The sequence below is a fragment of the Asterias rubens genome, chromosome 13, assembly GCF_902459465.1.
Source record: "Asterias rubens chromosome 13, eAstRub1.3, whole genome shotgun sequence".
NCBI classification, from domain to species: Eukaryota; Metazoa; Echinodermata; class Asteroidea; order Forcipulatida; family Asteriidae; genus Asterias; species Asterias rubens.
In genome coordinates this window covers 7,857,687-7,881,201 of record NC_047074.1, presented here as the reverse complement: position 1 = coordinate 7,881,201, position 23,515 = coordinate 7,857,687, and the positions used below count along the sequence as shown (strand labels likewise).

At 37.7% G+C, this 23,515-nt stretch overlaps 1 protein-coding gene across 1 annotated transcript; it reads left to right on the top strand.

Moving 5' to 3' along the window:
• The first annotated feature begins 70 nt into the window (after positions 1 to 70).
• LOC117298929 (sodium/hydrogen exchanger 1-like) lies at positions 71 to 21,059 on the top strand. The gene is made up of 20 exons (XM_033782310.1): positions 71 to 339; positions 1,251 to 1,570; positions 2,567 to 2,654; positions 3,791 to 3,850; positions 4,831 to 4,912; positions 5,288 to 5,315; positions 6,417 to 6,605; positions 7,663 to 7,733; positions 8,132 to 8,243; positions 9,154 to 9,235; positions 10,067 to 10,162; positions 11,116 to 11,237; positions 12,456 to 12,529; positions 13,400 to 13,528; positions 15,718 to 15,810; positions 16,197 to 16,262; positions 16,916 to 17,022; positions 18,103 to 18,203; positions 18,968 to 19,101; positions 20,232 to 21,059. The coding sequence occupies exons 2-20, from the start codon at positions 1,264 to 1,266 to the stop codon at positions 20,580 to 20,582; spliced, it is 2,292 nt and encodes a 763-aa protein (XP_033638201.1). The 5' UTR covers positions 71 to 339; positions 1,251 to 1,263; the 3' UTR covers positions 20,583 to 21,059.
• Positions 21,060 to 23,515: the final 2,456 nt, after the last annotated feature.

Here is a 23,515-nt window from a genome sequence, read left to right as displayed (position 1 = left end):
TGATTAGTTGAAGTAGTGTATTGATGCGTGAAATCTCGAGGGCACACGTCTTTTGCACATGCTGCTGCATGCACTAGTAGGCGCTCTACACACCAAAACAAACACACCCCACAACAGGCAGATCTGCAGAATGTAGGGGCTGCATGTGAGGAGGAATGCAATCCAGATCCAAATCTGTTTTTTTATAAATATCTTGCTGACAATAGCTCTAGCTACTCACTTGACGTTAACCAGGCACGGTTCAGAATCCTACTGAACAAGGACAGAGAAAAACCACCGAAAGACGTCCTGTCTTCATCAGCAGCTAAGCTATAGCCTATTAGTATTAAAATATTACAGGTAAATATTTTATTAACATAGACTCAAGAGCAGCAAGATGTACCATGCATGAGCATGAGTGAGTGACGTGTGTGTGTACATCATAATTCTTTTCCTTGCTGAATGCTCTATATTTTATATTGACCTAGCAATCATATCATGGAAAGTAGCACTTTTGGAAATAATTCTTTTAATTAATGAACTATCTATCTCTACATAAATTTTTAAAAAAGATATTAAAATACTGAAAGATGCAGGAATTGGGATTTTTAACCATCATCATGGTTTAACTTCCCGCCAGATCATGATGGATTAAATGGGATATTTTTTAATGCTAGGTGGCAGCAGACAGTCAATTGGACAACGTAAATTCAATTTCCATTGTTAACGTTGTTCTGAGCGCATTTATAACCAATGATAACCAAGAATAATGGTATTGGTAAGTCTGCTGCCACCCAGTGCAGTGTTCCAAAAATCACCCATGAAAGCAATCGCACAACATCGGTAAACAGTAGGGCTATTGTCCAAAAGCCCACACTTAGTGTATCACAACTTATAATATTATAACAAAACAAACCTGTAAAAACTTAGGCTCAATCGGTCATCGGAGTCGAGAGAAAATAACAGCAAACCCACCCTTGTTTTTCGCACATTTCGTCGTGTCATGACATGTGTTTAAAATAAATCTGTTATTCTCGATATCGAGAATTGATAATTGTTTTAATGTTTTCTCAAAAAGTAAAGCATTTCATGGAATAATATTTCAAAGGAAGTGGTTCACCATTACCTTCTGTAAACCCTGTAAGTTATTTGTAAATCTGTGAACTTTTAATTTTTGTTCTGTTCAGAAAGTGTCCAATGGCTTTAAGGCCTCTACATTGTAGCTCTGTAGCCCATGTTGTAATAACTCAACATTTTGTTTTTGTTTACAGCTGATCTGTTACCATGGCAATACAGAAATTTGCTGCTCCCACCCTGTTGCTGATCTTGTTTTTGATTATCGGGCAGCAGTTACGTCCGGTACAAACAGAAAACCTTACCACTGAAGAATCAATCGCTGCCACTATCACTCATGAGGATGTCGGCAAACACCTTGATAATACTAGTGACGGACACGGTGACGGAGAGGGTGGGGAGCCGGAAGCGCATACCGGGCATACAGGCGTTCATGTGGCATCCTGGAACTTTGAGTATGTGGAGTTACCATTAGGTGTAACTGCTTTTGCCTTGATGGTCGGTTTAGCCAAAGTTGGTAGGTATTTTTAAACTTTCAAGAGTTAAAATGTCAAGAGTTTTTATGTTCTTTCTGTAGTGATGGACAGAGACTTGTGCACCCAGAAAGTACAGGCCCTGTACAGGCCTTGGGGACTAGTGTTGAAGTTGCGACTATTGATTGCATAGTCAAGTCCCGACTGCCATTATTCAACTCGGTTAATTTTGCCGCCACAAGTACTGCAAAAATAGTCACGACTTTCTGCTTTGTGAACCAAATGTGTCACTCTTGACTATTCACGACAACATACTTTACCAACGAAACACAATCAGATACAGTGACACAATCCTTCAATCCTTTCAGCTTGAATTTAACTATATTGCGCCTGCAGCCAACAATATGCAGCAATGCATCTTGAGGAGTTAAAAATAAGTCGCGACTAGTGTCGAAGTCGCAACTATTTGAGGAGTGACTAGTCGAGTAGCAAACTTCACTAGTCGCCCTGCTGTTCGAGTTCACAAAACTCTTCCTAACTTAAGACTAATCTTAGGACTTAGGACGCGTCCCAACCCTGCACTGTAGCATGCAGACCTTAAGATTAATTCTAAGTTAAGACGAGTTACTCGTCCTAACTCGAGATGAGACGAGTCCTAACTCTTTGTGAAATCGACGGCATGCATAATAGAGACAGTGGTTGTGAAGATGGCGCAAGAAAAAGGTGGCATACAAGATGATGTGACTAATGACAGTAGCTACAGGGCCTTTACTTCCTGGTTGCACAAAGTCAGCGGTACATTCATCGTCAGTTTCCAGTGCCGCTGTCCTACAAGACCCCCTCGACAAAATATTTGGATAGAAGTAGTACCACCTCCCAAAAATAATTTGTTGAATTCTAAAAAAGGCTTATTCTGATTAAAGACACTGGACACTATCGGTAATTGTCAAAGACAGATCTTCTAACTTGGCGATTTGTAGATTTTAGTACAGTGTTGTATTTATTTTGACAGTTCAAATTTATTCTTTTTATTTTTCAAGGTTTCCATCATGCAAATTTCCTGTCGGCATTATTTCCTGAGTCTGTTCTCCTGATCATTATTGGCGTTGTGTTCGGAGGAATTACATTGTAAGTTAAATTAAAGTTGAGCAAGTTCAAAAAATCTGAATTATTTTTCTGCCTTTGGCCATATGGGAAGTTGTTGAGAATAAGAAGGCACTGTTTTGCTTGTCACAAGAATCTATTTCGTGTTTACATTCGCATACAGTGAGTGCACCTAAAATTCCGTTTATTAGTGTTCAGTAAGTTTGAAGAATTTGTAATTTTTTTTTGCCATCCTGTTTTGAAATTGGTAACTTCCATCAAAAATTCTAGCTTCGTTACCATGTCCAACAGGTCACTGAAAACATACTTTTACAACCAGTAACTCTCGCCCGACATAGCCTGCATGTTCTAGTCAAAGAGAGACGGCTTTTTGTGGGACTACTTGGCTAAATGCTGCAGGCTTTGCCTACCTGTGGTTTTCCTCTCGGTTTTTGATTTCATTCCAATTATTGTTTTTTTACTCTGAGTGCTTTGCAACCTTAGGAAAAAGCGCTATCTAAATGGTGTTACTATTATTATTAATTTTTGTATTTCATTTATTTTTTACGTGAGAGCATTGTAAGTTCTGAGCATTTTGAATACACAATTTTCCTGGTTTAGCATGGGTGGACAGGTGATTCTAAACTACTTCTTTTAAAAGTAATTAAATAGCACAAACCAACAATGGAAGATAAAAACCTTGATCACTATGCAGACACAGTATTTTTTCCTATTTTAAACAATGTAACCACATAAGGCTTGAAACAATACAGTATGATCTCTGCTACATGTATGCTATGCTAAGAAACAGTATGCATTGTTACACATGACACCTGACACGTGTGGGCTACAATTTACTTTTTTCCAGAGGCCGCCGCCACCTATTCCTGGGGCTGACACAGGGTTACCCCCTTTATAGTCAATAATAATACAAATGTAGGCTTGGGTATCATCCATCAGAAGCCTGGCTGGTAGAGCGAAAAGCACTGTCTCCACAATTTTACATTACTATGGAACACAGGGAAGTTGACAAAGATTGCACCTGGTTGTTAAAAGGTCTTGGGTGGGTTTCTTTTCATTTCTATTCTCCATATAAACATAATTTCATTTCTGTCAATTTTTTTTTTTTTAGTTTAGTTAATTGTCACTCCTGATCATGATATATTTTTTTCTATCCCCAGTGCCATTGGTTACGTTGACAAGTTTGAATCACAGACGTTTTTCTTGTTTCTGCTGCCACCGTAAGTTATCGCAAAATTGTAGCGCTGTCAAAAAAGTGACAAAAAGCCTCGGTGCCTTTGCCCTTTGAAAATATGAGCATCAGGCCTCGTATAATGACTTAATTTTTCAGTAGACATATCTGAAACAAATAATTCAACCGGAACTTTTGTTTTGTTATTACAAATCGAGATTATGCAATGCATTAACATGGGAAACAATTGGAAATTTCAATTTAGGCAAGACCTATTGGACCTTTTGTGTTAAGTAGGTCACAATTTGTGGCCGCTGTGAGTATTTTATTACAATGGTCTCTAAAGAGTTAAAGGCACTGGACACTATTGGTAATTACTCAAAATAATTGTTAGCATAAAAACTTACTTGGTAACAAGCAATGGAGAGCTGTTGATAGTATAAAACATTGTGAGAAAACCTTTGAAGTAACATTTTGTTTTAGAAAGAAGTAATTTCTCTCTAAAATATATGAATTGACCTTGAGACCTCAGCTGAGGTCTCAAGGTCGAGCATCTGAAAGCACACAACTTGTGCGACAAGGTTATTTTCTCCATTATTGTCTCGCAACTTCAACAACCAATTGAGCTATAATTTTCACAGGTTTGTTATTTTATGCATTTGTTGAGATACACCAAGTGAGAAGACTGGTCTTTGATATCCAAAGGTGTCCAGTGTATTTAAGTACCACTGAAAACTGAAAATATTTGGAAAGAATTGTTTGCTGTTTATTGTATCCGCTATTGTCCATTAATGACTAGTTACGCACAAAGTAAAAGGTTGCTGAAGTTTCAATTGATTTTCAGGCCTAGTATTGCACGGGCAATAGTCCTACATTGGTTTGGTCTTGCTTCTTATAAAGTTGCCAAGTTTTGAAATAAAAAAATTAAAAAAAAATGTGAAAAGTGGCCTTGTTTCTAAAACAATTACAATTTGCTCTGTAGTTGGACTCAAGTTGTGAGCCATTTCTGGTTGTTTTTTTTATTTCCAGGATTATTTTAGAAGCATCTTACTCGCTGCATGACCGTACATTCCTTGATAACTTCGGGTCCATTTTGGTTTATGCTGTTATGGTAAGTCTATCTAGGGTTATCATTTTGACTTATGTGTAGTTTGTTTATTATTAATAATAATAGTAATAATAAAGTCTGTTTTTAATACCCCGCTTGAATGGCTTGTCAAAGCTCTCCAACATCATAACCCCATCATCACGCCTTTCTCGGATTTCATTTTTTGTGTGTGAAAACTACCTCTTTAAACTACATAACTTTAAATGGTGTCGTTTCTAACAATGTTTTATAATATCAGCTTTGAAGTGCTCTTTACCAAGTAAGTTGTTCTGCTAATTAATTGTTTGATCAATTACCAAAGGTAAACCCTCCCTTTAAAACCTTGCATGGTTGTGAACCTCGCCGACTATCATAATTTTCTTTTTATTGTATCTACAGGGAACATTGCTGAATACATTCCTGATTGGTAAGTTGAAACACAACCACCTTATCACACTCGAGGGCATGTCAAAGCACTCTTTATTTTTGTTCTACAAGCTAGTCTTCTCTCTACAGAATAGTTGACAGAATATCCTAATTTGTATCTCTGCAGGGTTCACTCTGTATGGGTTTTCTACTCGCTGACAGATGATGACACCTTTTGCTTTTAGCCTGTTAAGTGTTCAGTTTTCTCTCTACAGAATAGTTGACAGAATGTTCGAATTTGTGTCTCTACAGAATAGTTGACAGAATGTCCTAACTTGTGTCTCTGCAGGGTTCCGTCTGTATTGGTTTCTACTCACTGACAGATGGTGACACCTTTTGCTTTTAGCCTGTTTATGGTTTAGTGTTCAGTTTTCTCTCTACAGAATAGTTGACAGAATATTCTAATTTGTGTCTCTGCAGGTTTCACTCTATATGAGTTTCTACCCACCGACACATGAAGACACAATTTTCAACCTGTATAGTGTCTAATAATCTCTCTACAGATTATTTGGCAGAATGTTCGAATTTGTATCTCTGCAGGGTTCACTCTCCATGGATTTTTCACTCGTTGACGGACACCTTTTCTTTCAACCATTTTAAATGTTGTGTTATCTCCATAGAATAGTTGACAGAATATTCTAATTTGTATCTTTGCAGGGTTCACTCTCTATGGGTTTCTACTCACCGACACATTGTGACACCTTTTGCTTTCAGCCTGTTTAGTGTCCACTTTTCTCCCTACAGAATAGTTGATAGAATATTCTACAGAATAGTTGATAGAATATTCTATTTTGTATCTCTGCAGGGTTCACTCTATATGGGTTTTCACTCATCGGCGCCTATGGGGACACCGTGAATATCAGCCTGTCTAATGTCCACTTTTCTCCCTACAGAATAGTTGACAGAATATTCTACAGAATAGTTGACAGAATATTCTATTTGTATCTCTGCAGGGTTCACTCTATATGGGTTTTCACTCATCGGCGCCTATGGGGACACCGTCAACATCAGCCTGTCTAATGCCCCTTTTTTCTCCCTACAGAATAGTTGACAGAATATTCTACAGAATAGTTGACAGAATATTCTATTTGTATCTCTGCAGGGTTCACTCTATATGGGTTTTCACTCATCGGCGCTTATGGGGACACCTTCACTATCAGCTTAGTACAATGCCTTGTATTCAGCTCCCTCATTTCCGCTGTAGATCCAGTTGCCGTTTTAGCAATCTTTCAAGAAATTCACGTCAATCAAGTCTTGTATTTTTTAGTATTTGGGGAGTCACTCCTAAATGGTGAGTTATTAATGTTCTTTCATCCTATCAAACTACCCTAAAAGTTATTTTTGAAAGTAGTTATATTAAAATTTTAGTTCAGCGATTTTGACCACCTTTATAGCTTCAGCATTTTTAAAATTGCTTTCATTTGAAATGCATCAACACAATCAAAGTCAAAGTATTCCTTTTGTTTTTGGAGCTGTTCATTGGGAGACTTTTGGACAGTCCTTTTTCAACGTTCCGGCCAATAGTGTGCATGTTTTGACCTACAGGTACGTGAGCAATACTGAGCATGTGCTTGCATGCTCAGAGCTGCACAAAAGGATCGTTATGTCTGCTGCCACCAGTGTCTCAAAAGTTCTCCTATAGTTTAATAAATGTAGATGTATACAATAAAATTAAGATGTGAATAATTTCATTTTTAAAGGTGGTTGCGTTATTGAGATATCACCAAAAATCCTTAGCGAATATTTCCACGCAGGAGGAATAATCCCTGACACAAACTGAGAAGCGTTACTGCAGATTCAAATTTTGGGGCCTAACTGATGAAATGTTTGTCCAAATGCTTTATGCTATCAAAAGCTGCTGTGTTCATCAGTTTTTGTTGCCATTAATTTTAAGAGTGATTACCAAATAAACTTGGGCGATATCGATTTATTTTATTCACGATATATCGCCGACAATATATCGCGATATTCGATATAATCGCGATTAATGAAATTTGACATCATCAGTCTTAAAACTCCAAGTGAAAGTTGTAGAAGAGACAGTCCTAGCATAAGAGAGGTGTTCTAATGACCTATTCTTCTGGTTTTACTCCAAACCTATGGGGTGCAAGATGTCTCAGCTAGCAAATACATCGCGATATTTAATCGATATATCGATATCGCGATATATCGAAATTTCGCTTAAAACCAAATCCATCCGATATCGAAATCGTGTCCAAATTAGTATCGCGATATTCGATAATATCGTGATATCGCCCAAGCTTATTTCCAAACCTTGCAATGTCATTATGATATTTTTCATTGATAAAGTTGATGATATAATTTTATTTTGTTGTTTGCTGTTTCAGATGCTGTTACTGTTGTGCTATATAAAATGATGAACAGTTTTGTCACTATGGAAACCATTCCATTTAGCCAGGTAATCACAGAGACCTTACATTGATATAGTAATAATATATTGAAGTCTTATATAGCGCACATACATGTGTCTACCAACAAGGTACTCAAAGCGGTTATACAATTTTGAGAAAGATATGTTATTTACGCTATGCATTCTGAAACCCAACTATGTAGTATATTACAAGGGTTTACAAGGTGTTACGGGGCATACAGAGGTCACTGCCAGGAACACCGGGGCGTCACCTTTCATGTTGAAAGTCAAATTTCCCATATGACCAGTGCAGTATCTTGCCTGCCAGAGAAACCAAAGAATGTACAAGGTCACACTTGTAATTGTAAACAAAGGTCACATGGTCTATACTCTCACTCAGTCTTGGAGAGTGATTTTCACCCTCGTTTTCCATTATCTTGTTGTAGATTGTACTGGGCTTTGTATCATTCTTCACAGTCAGTCTAGGAGGCGCCATTATTGGCATCATAATCGGACTATTAACAGCAGTCCTCACTAAATTCACCAAACATGTCAGAGGTAAGTCCAGAGGACAAAGTCAATGTTCTGAAATTCATTATGGAAAAGCTCTTTCAAAGAAAGAGGCCAGAATGTAACATCCTTTTCTTCTGCGACTCACACCTGTTATCTCTATGTAATTCCTTTTCCGAACAGTGGGGTTATCATGCATTAGCCAATAGGGTCAACAGCCCCAGTCAGATTAACTGCTCAATCATTCAGTTAAATGAACAAGTAGTTGAATGTAAACACACATGACAAATTCATGAATTCCTCACTCTAGCATGTCATTAAAGGAACATGTTGCCTTGGATCGGACGGGTTGGTCTTTGAAAAGCGTTTGTAACTGTTTTTTATAAAATGCATATGGTTGGAAAGATGTTTTAAAAGTAGAATACAATGATCCACACAAGTTTGCCTCGGAATTGCGTGGTTTTGTAAAAGGAAAACTCATTCAAATTCATGAATTCCTCACTCTAGCATGTCATTAAAGGAACATGTTGCCTTGGATCGGACGGGTTGGTCTTTGAAAAGCGTTTGTAACTGTTTTTTATAAAATGCATATGGGTAGAAAGATGTTGTAAAAGTAGAATACAATAATCCACACAAACATGCCTCGAAATTGCACGGTTTTCCTTTTACAAAACCACGCAATTCCGAGGCAAACTTGTGTGGATCATTGTATTCTACTTTTAAAACATCTTTCCAACCATATGCATTTTATAAAAAACGGTTACAAACGCTTTTTATAGACCAACTCGTCCGATCCAAGGCAACGTGTTCCTTTAAAGAAGATAACACTACTCCATCGAGCATAGACTCCACCGACTGTGCTCGGTGATGAAAGCAATTTTAAAACAGTATTCATTTTCAAATTGTGCCATCTTTGTATGATCACATCTCTAATACAGACTACCTTTGTATTCTGTAGTTGTGGAGCCCCTGGCGCTGCTTGGGATGGCGTACCTATCCTACCTAACCGCTGAACTCTTCCACTTCTCTGGAATCATCAGGTAAGAAGCTACTTGAATAAGGCGAAATAAAAGAAATACCAGTTGATCGTCCGGATTTTTCAAAAAAAGAGGAGGATGAGGGCCTTTTTATTTATTATTTATTGTTTTTTTCAAGATGGCCGCTTAGTATTTCAAATCAAACAGGCCACCAATTCTACATTTTGAACCAATCGCAAACTTATTTTATACTTATTTGTTGCATGAGGACCTGTGTTACCACATTAACAGGGTTGCATTACACTAAAAAGATTTGCTGGTAGGCATTCACTAATGTTGTTTTATAAAACAGACGGTTATATGTGTTCGAGAGCATCACGTTAGATTCGGCAAAAGCTCCTAGGCAAGTCCTTTTGAAAGATGGATTTTTTATATTTTTTGTTACATTTGTTTACAAAAATAAAAAAATAATAAATAGTAAAAAAAAGGATGTGGCCCCCAAAAAGGATGCGGTCGGAGACGATCAACTCGTATTTCTTTTTATTTGGCCTAATAGCATGGTGCCCTCAAAATGAAAAATTACCCAGTCAGTTCCTCTTGTGGTTTATTACTTGATATTTGAAGCAAAAAAGTTGCATTCCCTTAAGGTGATCTCTCTCACTGCCACTTCCCAGGTTGTGTCGTGGGTATGATCCCTGCCTTGCTACACAGTAGTGAATGGTTGTACGGCTTCTGACTGGCATCCCGAACACAGATATTGATAAAATAGGGAGACTGCTAAACATAGCACTAGATACATAGCTCAGTTGTTGGAGCTTCGGCACATATAACCCTCACAAGTAGCACAATTATCTTTTCAATATTAAAACTTATCAAGGTATTTTTTCTTTTCAGTATCATATGCTGTGGTTTGGCTCAGTGCCAGTATGCTTTTGCAAACATCTCAAGGAAGTCCAGTACAACAGTCACCTACTTCACCAAGATGCTATCGTAAGTAAAATTGGTCCTTCTCAATTTGACATTGCTCTGCTTATAACTAGTTAATAACTCGTTCTTATATACATGTAGCACATTTCACAGTAACGTATCAATGCGCTTTACACTAGTGCCCTGGTCATTGAGCCAATAAAATGCCTGTAAACTTTTCTCAGCTCCCTGGGGAGTATACAGCCCTGAGCTGATGCAGCGATCCAAATATCAACCTCCTTACCGCGCAGGTACTCCTTTATACCCCTTGTCATTTTTCTTCACCTCACCATACTGTGAAAGGGAAAGTATACCTTTAGTTTTCGGAACCATTCGATGGTTTTAATCCAATATAGTAAATCCGTAAAAATAAGACCAACCTGTGAAACTTTCATTTAAAGGGGGTCGCTTTTTTAGATGTCGCCGAAAACCCAGAGCAATATATGTCCTAGTAGGAAGAATAATCCATAGTTGGAATACACAATCTGAGAGACATTACTGTCAGACGTTACTGCTTATTTTCAAATTTTGCGGTATGCAAAACAAAATTCAAATGTATACCTTCCCTTTAAGGTTTTAGGTTGAGTACTGGTCGAGTTGTTTATCTACAGGGTGCGTTCAATTAGCTTCCCTGGGTCGACCTCGGTCTGCCCCCGGTATGTTCGAATAGCTTTGACGTCATTCCAGGGGCTCACCCGGGGTCAGCCCCAAGTGCCCTGCTTTTTGAGTGGGTCACTTGGGGCTGGCCCCAGGTGCATGACGTCACCGCGAAAGGGTGAGTGATCATTCGATTAGCTCTTGTCAGGGCTCACCCGAGTATGCACCGCCGGGTGGACACAGGGAAGCTAATCTAATGCACTCATACATTCACACAAAGTATTGCAATAATTGTGAGTGACAGCCCTTGTATTCGATCATAATTGCCAGTTGTAAACAATGGATAATTGTTGTCGTTGTATTTACTTCTTTTGTTTTAGGACAACAACAGAATCATTGATCTTTTTCTGGCTTGGGCAGACTCTTTGGGCTCAGACACACGAATGGAACACAGGATTTGTGCTAATAACTCTCGTATTCATCTTCCTCTACCGGGCAGTGGGTAAACACACAAAATTAGCTTTCATTTGTATGACAAGTTTTAATGATTTTTTAAATTTTTGTTTAGTTTTTTTATATAAATTTGGTAAGGGATGTTTGTTTTGCATCCGGGATTCAAAGAAAATGCCATGGTACTGTATTTTCATGACATTTTTTTACTCATTTCTCAAAAACTACAGCACCTCAGTAAGTAATATTTGAAGGGAAGCTTTCCACTATCATTATCTTCAAACCCTGTAAGTTTAATAAAAATCTATGGACATTTTGAAAAGGTACCCAAATCCTTTAAAGGGTTTATGTACTTTTTGGTTTGGTAGGACGCAAAACACAATGTCCACAGATTTACATCAAACTCACACAGGTTGAAAAAATGATGGTAGAAAGCTCCCCTTAAAATATTACCAGCTAAATGTGCTGCAGTTTTTCAGAATTGAGTAAAACAAGTTATTTTAGCATGTAAAATGTATTTTCATGACATTAATTTACTCATTTCTCAAAAACTACAGCACCTCATCTAGTAATGTTTTAAGGTGACTTTCTACTAGCATTATCTTCAAATGATTTAAGTTGAATCTGGTATTACTTTCAAACTCCTGTTGCTTATCTTTCATTACATTCATGGTTCTGCTCCTATATATACGTTTTTTGGGGTAAAAGCTTATACTCCTGTGCGATCTCTCCGATCTTCCAATACATGCATGCTACAGGTTACTAAGAGTAGCAAGTCATGGGGCGACAGGTCTTTTTCCCATGCTGGACCCACACTCTGGAATGATTTACCTCGTCAAATCCGCAATATTTCTAATCTCAATAATTTCAAGATTAAGTTGAAACCACTGTGTTTAATCTCGCCTATGTGTAACTGGTCTATTTGTCTTATAATCCTTGCTGTGTGTGGTTCCCCCTCCTGTGCGCCTTGAGCACCTCATTTTGGTGGATTTTAGCGCCCTAAAAATATTCTTTATTATTATTATTATTATTTATTACTATTATTATATTTATGAAAATCTTGCAAGTCGAACAGCTAAGAATGCCAGTAGTAAAAACAATGAGCTCTTTGAGATGCATGTTGGGTGTCATTAAGCACCATGCAACAACTTTTTTTTTTTTAATTGACTGCTAGAATGGGTCACGAAGTGGGACAGTTTTTTTATGGGTTCTGGACACCAATTGCAGCTTTTTTTTTAATATGTCCTTATGTTTTGCTCTTTTTCTGCAGGAGTGGTGTTGATGACGTTTGTAGTCAACAAGTTTCGTATAAACAAGATCAATAAGGAAGAGCAGTTTATAATGGTGAGTCATCTTTGGTCATGTAGCCATTTTTATTTTGTCTTTGTTTAACACACTCGGATGAACAAACAAGCTTCAACTGTAGGAAAGTAAAACCTCTTTTACATGTTTTAGTTTAATATGGACTAGTGTTCATGAACATGTAAATTTCAGCAGCACCAGCCCGAGTGTGGAACCAACTCCCACATAGAGCTATATATATTGACTAGAGCGCTAACACCCTGTTATACACGCACTAAGGATTTGAAGCCGTGTGGGGCGCATCCATGTTTATGTACAAACCAATACAAAAGCTTGAAATTTTGTACGGCCATTGTACAACTTTTTGCATGATAGTGCGTTTGTTCTTTTCTATTTGTCATCGAACCAAAACATGCAACAAATGTGAGCGTACAATCTGCTGATGAGCGTACAAACTGCCAGTGTCATGTGCGTCATGTTTAGAAGGCGCGTATACTCTTAGGCAGATACCGGTGCGTTATTGAGTTTCCGCTATTATTAATTTTCGAGTGGTGTCCTCAGTCAATGATGTTACGGCTGAGTTGTCCCCAGATCTCCCTGTCCCTCATGCATGTAGATACTTCCTCAGCTGTCACAAACCCAGTATTATTATTATTATTATTATTAAGAATGTGAATGTTTTTAACTAACCACCACTTTTTGAACCTGATCCTTCTCACACTCTGGCCAATCCAGCTTCAAAACTCATTTACTCATTGTCAACTTGCTTCTGCATCTCTCCTGCGCCAGGAGTGTCTTTAAGACAGACATGGCGCTTTATCAATGGCCACTGTTATTATTAGTATTATTATTACTTCAAAAATCTGATGATGTATTATCCATTTATGATCTGTTTGTGATTATTGAACCCAGAGCTATGGTGGTCTGCGTGGTGCTGTTGCCTTCTCATTAGTAGCTACACTAACAGTAGGTGATGTTCCTGTCCGTAATGTCTTGGTTACCACCACCCTCGTTGTCATTCTCTTCACTGTCTTCATTCAGGTATTTTACAAATTTTATTTACTGTTTATTTATTAAGGCGAGTTTAAGGAAAGGCCTCTGGTACAATTTGATGGAGGTCTGATCAAAGAAATGTTATATTTCTTGTGAAAATATTGAACAATATTACACTTATTTGACTTTTGTACTGTTGCCCTAAGTTGGCGGTCTCCCTATTTTGTCAATATCTTTGTTCGGGGTTGCCAGTCAGAAGCCATTCTATTGCGTAGGTACATGTATCTAGCAAGGGATCAAACCCATGTTTATGATACAAGATTATTTCAAATGTCAAGTGTACTAGCGGTTAAGAGCACTGGATTCAAGCTCTGATATGTGATCAGCAGTATGTCATGTATGTGAGTTCGTACCCCAGTCATGACACTTGCTACGTGAAATTGGGGAGGTAGTGCTTTCTGCTCTACCAGCCAGGCTTCGGATTGATGATACCCAAGCCAGTGGACTGTAAAAGGGGTAACCCTGTTTCAGCCCTAGTAGTAGGTGGCAACGGCATCTGTAATAAAAACAAATGGTAGCCCACACCTTGAAGTGGCCTTCCGGCCTTGTGTGTCTGGCGACTTGCATAAAAAAAAATATACATGTATATATATATATATATATATCTCTGTATGAGTTGTGGGGGTTCTGATGAGAACCAATGATGCACCAAATGGGTGTTTCCATCAATATCCATTAGTATACTCTGACCGTCTTCAACAAAATTTGTTTGCAAATAGACTTTTCAGCACCATTGCGTCATCAAGTGTTTTATTACAGGGCTGGAGACTTTATGTTCACGTGATCATCATTAACAGGAAAGCTCAATTGAAGGTTTCCAAGTATACATTCTTTTCACAGAGTGTGTCATGTGTGCTTACATTGAATTACTTGGGTCATTAATCTTGATTGATGAGCAGTTAATTTGCCTGGAGCAGTCAGCAGCAGTACTGGTTTGTACATGATCAAATAAGTCCAATGTTTTGAAAAGTAATGTCATAGATATAATAGGTGTGAGTTGCCAGAGAAAAATGATGTTTTATTATTGCCTCTTTCTTTAAAGGATTTGGGTACTTTTTCAAAATCTCCATAGATTTACATTAAACTTACATGGTTTGAAGATAATGGTAGTGGAAAGCTTCCCTACTTACTGAGGTGCTGTAGTTTTGAGAAATGAGTAAAACAATGTCATGAAAATACGTTTGTAAATGCTTAAACAGCTACCTGAGCGGAATGTTTTCAACGGAAATAGTATTTTAACTTGTTTATAATGCACTTGTTCACCATTTTAATGTAATTTTGATATGTGTACACTTCTGAAATTTTCGTAATTATTGATTAAAAAATCAGGCCCCATTCTAAAGGTTTTGAAAAACTAAAACCACTTCTGCCGTTGAGAGCTTGCTTTGTTATGCCTCCATGCTGCAACAAAGCGGCTTTACAAATTGGAGCTCTCAGAGATGACGTTTTGAGAGTGATTACGTAACAGGGCTTTTCGCAAATCTCTCAGAAAAGCGCTGGATAAGGGCATTCAAAATGATTGTTTTTTTTTACACAATTGAAATCTTTTTATAGTCATATGACTCGATTTCCCTATTCTTTGAAAACATTTTAAGTGAATTTCAGCAAAGTTTACGACTTGACATTTTCGTTCAAGCAGGTCTTTAAAATAATTTTCGTCTCATGAGACGAAGATTATTTTCATGCCATTGTTTTACTCATTTCCCCAAAACTACAACACTGGACACCTGTGGACAATAAGTCAAAGACCAGCATTCTCACTTGGTTAGTGTATCCCAACATATGCATAAAATAACAAGTCTGTGAAAATTTGGACTCGATTGGTCAGTTGCAAGAAAATAATGAAGAAAAGGACACTCTTGATGCACACATTTGTGTGGTTTCAGATGCCTAATAAAAATTTTCAGGCCTGAAGTTCTTAAATGTTTGAATGAGAAATTACCTCTTTCTCAAAAATTAATTTTCTTCAGAGGGAGTCGTTTCTTACAATGTTTTATACTATCAACAGCTCTTGCTCGTTATGTACCAAGTAAGTTTTTATGCTAACAATTATTTGAGTAATTACCAAGTAAAGTGCTTTTGGAGCTTTCCCGTTTTAATGTTTGGCTGTGCTATGTGGATAGTTTTATTGCTGTTTCAAAATTGACACTTATCATCAATGGATTTTTATTTTCCAGGGGACTACAATTAAACCACTGGTGAAGCTATTCAGAATAAAACGCCAATCTCTGGAGAATGAGCCAAGTGTGGTGCTGGGAATACATAATAATGTAAGCTAATTTATTCATATTTTCACAAATGTAAGCAAATGTATTCATACATTATATTCACAATATAAAAAAAAGAGAGAGATTATTACAAGCTGATTGGATGGTGTACAAAACAAACGTACCTATTGAATCAAAATACTCCTTTACAATGAAGTACATGCTTATGTTTGAATCCTTTAATAAAGGATTTGGGTACTTTTTGTAACACAATGTCCCAGAAAGCTTACCTTAAAATATTACTTGCAAAGGTGCTATAGTTTTTGAGAAATAAGTAAAACAATGTCAGGCCATTTCTGACAGTGATGCTGTTCAGATTCAATTTTCTTTGATGAAACTTGGTCTGTTTGGACATTTACATTTTTTTGTTTTCTTCTTTTTTTTCACAGATCATGGACTACATGATGGCAGGAATTGAAGAAGTAATTGGACACAAGGGACGCAATTCACTCAGGGTAGGATGTGTAATGGATTGTTGTTACTATTGCATTTTTCTGTAGGAAACCAATTGACCCTCTTTAGGTCAGGCATAAACCATGTTTAAAAAAAAAATTGTATGTTGGCGTAACTCGACCTACCCTAAAAATATGGCCGACCCTGGATATATATTTTTTTTTCAAGGGAAGAAAATTTATATTAAAACCTTTAAAGACATAAACATAAAATAAATGTTATCAAGAGTTTAAAAATATATGATTTGTTGTGTGTTGTAGCCTTGTTTTCTTTGTTATTGTGTACACTACCGGCTTAAACAATTAGAAAACATGTCATTTTCTTTGCTTACCCTATTTTTGGGGGGCACGTTACGCCAACATAACACATTTTTTGTATGCCTCACTGTGGTCCACTGGTTAGACTGTAGGACTTGCAATCACAAGGTTGTGGGTCCGTATCCTACAAAGCTAATCGCTGATTTCACAATGACTACTTGTAGATTAAGTATTGTCATCTAGTTAGTGGATCACGATTTCTTGATTTATTAAATTCATAATCATAAATGTTAAACCAATGTATGTGTAAGAGAGTTATTCAAAAAGGCCCTTAGGTTCCTCTTGTCCCGTATCGTTGACATTTAATATTTAGAAGGGATTCTTTTAATTTTTTGCAGATTTGGCTGGAACATCTGGACAATAAATTCATGAAGAAATATCTGCAACGTCGGCCAGAAACCTGGGAGGCCCAAGTCATGGCCACATTTGAAGAAATTACCAACCAGTAAGACTATGTATTATATTTTATACTTTTTCGATGCACAACGACGAATCCAGACCAACATTTTCCAGGTCCAATTCTTTCCTGGAGCATGCGAGTGCGAAGCCTTCACCACTTCAGCCCCCCCCCCAAAAAAAAAAATATAAAAAAATAAATATGTAAAAAATTGCATTCAAGATGCTCTGTTTTGCAATCTAAAGCTAATAAGAGGAAAAGGTGTTAAAAATTTAAGCTGTAGGATTTGGGCCGTTTGGATTTGGGCATGGCCCCCTTTGGCACACTCGATCTGCCCTTGAAGATGTACAGTTGCCACATTTATAGTAATCCACCCTTTTACACTTTGTCCTCACTTCCTTACTCTCATTGGTTCTTAGCCACCCCATTGTTTGTAAATTAAAACTTTGAAATGACTATTACTTTCCCGCTTTCTTTTTGGATACTTTCCCTTCATCTCTTGCTCCTCTTTTTGCTATAAATTTATATGTTTATGTCTGTACTTGTTTATGTCTCTGACGAAGGTCCGATTTGGATCAGAAGGCCATCACCCTACTACTAGTTTTATCATTGTCAATCATTCATAAATACCCCAGACAGTTTCGCTACTCCTATTGGCGGAGAGCGCGTCACGTGGGGGTATTTAAACGGTTGATAATGACCAGCTGGAGCTGTTTATAACCAGCTGGCTGCGGCGTGTCGGGCGCACGCATACGCCAATGTTATCACGCGGAACTCGCAGTTCATAGCTATTAGCAACAATGCGTAATCTATTTCTAAGCGCACGCTTAATCTATTTCTAAGCGCACGCGCGTAAACACAACCCACGCCCATCAAAAAGATTCTTCACAAAGTTTTTGAAAAAATACTTCAAACCTTGAATTTTCAATTGTCAAAGTGTCTATAGTTGTATTTTTTGTTAACGTTAACAAAAGGGCATTATGAATGGAATAAAAGAGTAGTGACTCATTCGTATACGTCCGTTTAATACAAATATATGACAAAATTTGTGCACTTATTTAGTTATATATTCAGGGTATTCCTCAGAAAGTGTGAAAAGTTGATACACATCTTGTTTTAAATTTTCAGAGATCATCATGAACACATCTTCAAACTAAGTCAAGGAGAATGTGAGAACGCAGAGTCATCTCAGACCGAGATTGCAAACTTCAAACCAATGCTGTGCAGACGTATGTCAATCTTGTTTCCATTGTTTCTCTGTGTTTCTGGGTCACTTGTTTCTAAATCAGTGGTACACTGAGTGGTTGGGGGAGGGTGTGGGTTCTTCAATATCTTCAAGGCACCAGGGGTGCCTTGAAGATTTTGAAAAAAACTAAAAAAACTATATACCCTTTTCAGAGGAAAGAAGGGATGAAAATGTTTCTGTATTGTTGGTGGTTTTGCACTTTAAACTCTTACTTTTAAACTTTAACTTCTCTTCATAGTTTTTTTTCCAGATTCCTCCACTGTTTAGAAAAGGAATTTCAGGAGACGATGGCTTTTAGTTGTCGAAGAAAATTATGTTTTATTCTATCATTTTTCTTTACTGGAGCTTTCTGTTAAAGGGAAGGTACACATTTGGTAATTACTCAAAACAAATATTAACTTAAAAACTGCCTTGGTAATGAGCATTGGAGAGCTGTTGATAGTATAAAACATTGTGAGAAACAGCTCCCTCTGAAGTAGCATAGATTTTGAGAAAGAGGTAATTTCTCACTAAAATAGTAAAAGACTTCTAGCCAGAAGTCTTTTATTCCTATCTGAAATCACATAAATTCGTCCAACAAGGTTGTTATTTCTCTCGTCACTTCGATGACCAATTAAGCTAAACTTTTTACAGGCTTGTTATTCTATGCTTATGTTGGGATACACCAAGTGAGAAGACTTGTCTTTGACAGTTACCAAACGTGTACCTTCCCTTTAATGAATTGTTCTGTTTTTCTTCTCTTTACAGAGGCGTCATATTTTGACACAATCAAACGGAGGTCCAGTGTGAAGAAGCAGAGTAAAGGGGAGTACACAACAATCACAGACAAGACCAAATCACCGGATCTTACTGGTATCATCAGAAAAAACCCTGGTGATGTGGTAAGTACATGTATAACTAAGATGTATTTCAAGGGAGGGTGGGCCTTTGGTAATAACTTAAAAAATTAATAAGGGAATTAATATGTGGTGAAGAGGTTTTCAACTAGTGGTTTAATCCCAAAGAGGCCTGGTTCTTGATAATTTTACCGAGACGAAGTAATTTGTATAAAAAAACAGGAGAAGAAAAAAAACACAGAGGAAAATACGCCTTTCGCACAAAACTTTATAAAGTGGTGCTATTTTTTTTGGTTGCCTAAAAGAGAAACAAAAAAGTGAAGAGCTCCCGTAATCCATCGAGAAGTTGTAGACCGAGGACCAAGTTGTTTTGTTTTTGTAGTGTCAGCATTTTGGGCGTTATGCATGCTTTCGTTATTGTTATAATTGTCTTTATTGTGGCGTGTCATGGCCGAGCGGTTGAGAGCACCGGATTCAAGCTCTGGTGTTTGATCAGCAGAGTGTGGGTTGGAATCCCGGTCGTGACACTTGCTGCGTAAAATTGGGGAGGTAGTGCTTTCTGCTCTACCGACCAGGCTTCGGATTGATGATACCCAAGCCTACATCCGTATGGACTGTGAAAGGGGTAACCCTGTTTCAGCCCTAGGAGTTGGTGGCAACAGCCTCTGGTTGAAAAATAATTGTAGCCCACACCTTGAAGTGGCCCTCGGGCCTTGTGTGTCTGGCGACTTGTATAAAAAACAAACAACCCTCTATTATTAATCAGTCGAGTAACTCGGTGCGTTTTCATGGGTGAAACCATTAGCTGTTTCAGTTGAACTTACCATTTTTAGAGTCACTGGCCATTGAAGGAAACGCTAATTGGTATACTACAGCCGCAAAAATACACCCCGGTTGTAATGATGTGTAGTGTCCCATGCTCATGATGTTAAGTAACTACACCAGAAAGAACAATTAGGTCAATGGGAACATTGCTTCAAGATGGCATTTGAAACTTTCAATGAGAGACTTTATGGGAGGCAAATTTATGAGAATATTCGCATGTTCAGAACACGGTGCTGAATCAATGGAAATTTATCTGGTGTAGCTGCTGCTACACTCAGCATTCCAAAGTCTACTATTCTGTGAAAACCCTTGACTTTAGTTCTCAAAATTAAGTTTTTTTGGGTCCACAGCTTCACGAAAAGTACGATAAGAACCTCCTTAATGATGACCGCCAAGATTTACCGTACCTCATGAGGCAACGATCAGAGGAGCACTTCCTCATCAAGAGACGGGTCATCATGAGCGGAGCAGCGAGGTGGAAGAAGGCATTCCAAGACATCAAGGAAGCAGGGATACAGAACGAGAACGGCAAGAAAGATGAGACAGACGGTGGACCGAGAGAGACCAAAGAGGGTAACAAAGTCTTGTTTGATATTGATGAGGGGGATGCTGTTATCACAGGGGTGGAAGACGAAACCCAAAATGATAACGTGGTCCGAGTAGACATCGAGGGTGGAGGGGACAAGGAGGATAAAGTGTAGGTGAGGAAAACAAATTATCCCTGGTCCTTCGTTTTTATCATCTCAAGGGTAGATTAGGAAAAATATTCATTTCTGGTCCCCCTTCTTATATCTATCTGTAGACTACTAGAGAATATTGCAATATAGTGTTCCGAATCCTTACTTGTTGAACAGCCTCATTGACTGTCCCTGTAACTGGAAGAATGCTTTTTTAGCCTCTGTTTTTACAGAGGTCTAGACTAAATTTTAGAGAGGTGCTAGAGTGAAAAATATATATATTTTTTTATTGTGACATTTCATTTCATTTAATTTTGATAAAAACGGGTTTGTGCATCCATCATGTCCGTTAGTTGTCTAGCCTGTAGAGATTCGTTGCTGTTCAAGTATCTACACATTTCTGAAAGTCAAATTTTGAGACTTTAAAGGGTAGGTACACGTTTGGTAATTACTCAAAACAAATATTAACTTAAAAACTGACTTGGTAACAAGCATTAGAGAGCTGTTGATAGTGTAAAACATTGTGGGAAACGACTCCCTCTGAAGTAGCGTAGTTTTAAGAAAGAGGCCATTTCTCACTAAAATAATAAAAGACTTCTAGCTAGAAGTCTTTCATTCCTTTTTGAAAGCACACAAGGATGTTTTTTCTTATATCATTTTCTCGCAACTTCGATGACCAATTGAGCCCAAATTTTCACTGGCTTGTTATTTTATGCTCATGATTGGATACACCAAGTGAAAACACTGGTCTTTGGCAATTACCAAACGTGTACATCGCTTTAAAGACTGTGTTAATGCTACTCTGAACGAAATATAAGACCAAACATTAAAACCTTAAGCAGGCGAAACAGCTAAAATGGATGAAGTTTCTGGAAATGAATGGAGGACAGGCCATCAAGAGTGGGTGCAACTCCATTTAGAAGGACGAACATACAACACGTCAGTATGTTGATTGAAAACCCAATCCAGGTAGTGCCCTGGTGTGACTCAAACCTGGGGCCCTAGAGGTGGAAGGCGAGGAAATATACCAAATTTATAACACCCCTTACAAATATTCTGCCTTTTCGTTGGGTTAGAGCGCGTCACATGACACGTCTTAGTTTTACTAGACGGCAGCCATGTGATAGTGCATCGTTTGCCGTGTGATAGTCCGACGACTTTCACACCGCGTGCAGTACCCAGACGTCTTTTTACCCACCTCGAACCCAATTAGTTGTGCATCTGTGTGTCTGAAACGCGCATACGATTGTTACATGTATGAAGATGATAAATAGTCTGTTGAGGTGTTACAAAACAAATATTGACTGCTTTAACTCGCGCTTGTGTTAAAACTACGATCACCTCGGGAGTCGTAGTTTTAACCATAGCACTCGAAGCAGTCAATATTTGTATACTAGCAGCAGATTGTCTTTCCACATTGTGTAAATTTGATGATTTAATGCAACTGTCTTTCAGTTTATACTTTCTTTATTATTGTTCTATATCCAGATTTCCTATATAAATGCAAATGAAACCAAAATATTGATGTAAATCGTACAGGGTTAGTTATCTGAGGCAATACTTATGCTGTGAAATTAAACTGTGTTTATCAAATGTATTCTGTATTGTAAAATGGAGCTAAAAAATGGAGTAGGCTTCTTTTTCCATGTTTTCCTGTTAGAAGAGGGAACAAAAGAAGTGTATTTGTTTGTGTGATGACAAGTAGGACCGTTTTAGGCCACTATAATGCATTAAAGGCAGTGGACACTATTGGTAATTGTCAAAGACTAGCCTTCACAGTTGGTGTATCTCAACATATGCATAAAATAACTAACCTGTGAAAATTTGAGCTCAATCGGTCATCGAACTTGCGAGATAATAATGAAAGAACAAACACCCTTGTCACACGAAGTTGTGTGTGTTTAGATGGTTGATTTCGAGACCTCAGGTTCTAAATCTGAGGTCTTGAAATCAAATTCGTGGAAAATTACTTCTTTCTCGAAAACTATGTCACTTCAGAGGGAGCCGTTTCTCACAATGTTTTATACCATCAACCTCTCCCCATTGCACGTCACCAAGAAAGGTTTTACGGTAACAATTATTTTGAGTCATTACCAATAGTGTCCACTGCCTTTAAGCCTTGTTCACATTTTAGGCAAAATTTGCTCGGTACCTAAGGAAAAATTTGCTAAGTACACATTTTAGGCAAATTTGCTAAGAAAGCAAGGCAAAATTTGCTATTACACAAGACTAAAGCCGTGTTCGTATAATATTTAGGCAAAGTTTGATAAGTGCGCATTGTTCACATTTTAGGCAAAATTTGCCAAGTATACAAGGCGAAATTTGCTACATCGATGTACACAAGGCTTGTACACTTATTCAAGCGAAAAGTTCACAAGGCTATTTATATAGCCTTGTACACTTTTTCGAGCGAAAAGTTTGTAAGGCTCTACAGAACTTTTTGCTTGAAAAATTGTTAACTTTTCGCTCGAAAAGGTGTACAAGGATGAACTTTTCGCTCAAAAAAATACACAATATAGCCTTGCAAACTTTTCGATCGAAAAAGTGTTCTTTTGCTTGGAAAAGTTTACAATTATATAGCCGTATGAACTTTTTGCTTGAAGTCTGTAGCCTTTTGAACTTTAATACTCGAAAAAATACAAGGCTATAGCCTTGGGAACTTTTCGCTATTACTCAAAATGTGTACAAGGCCTCCTGAACTTTTTGCCCGAAATACTTGAAAAAGTGTACAAGAATTTTTTGCTTGAAAAATTGTACAAGGCCTTGTGCACTTTTTGAACTGTACAAGGCTATAGCCGAGCGAACTTTTTGCTTGAAAAAGTGTACAAGGCCTTGTGAATCATTTGCTCAAAAAAGTGTTGCGATTTTTAATACTTTTTGCCCGAAAAAGTGTACTTTAATACTTGAAAAAGTGTACAAGGCTATAGCCTTGTGAACTTTTTGCTTGAAAAATTGTA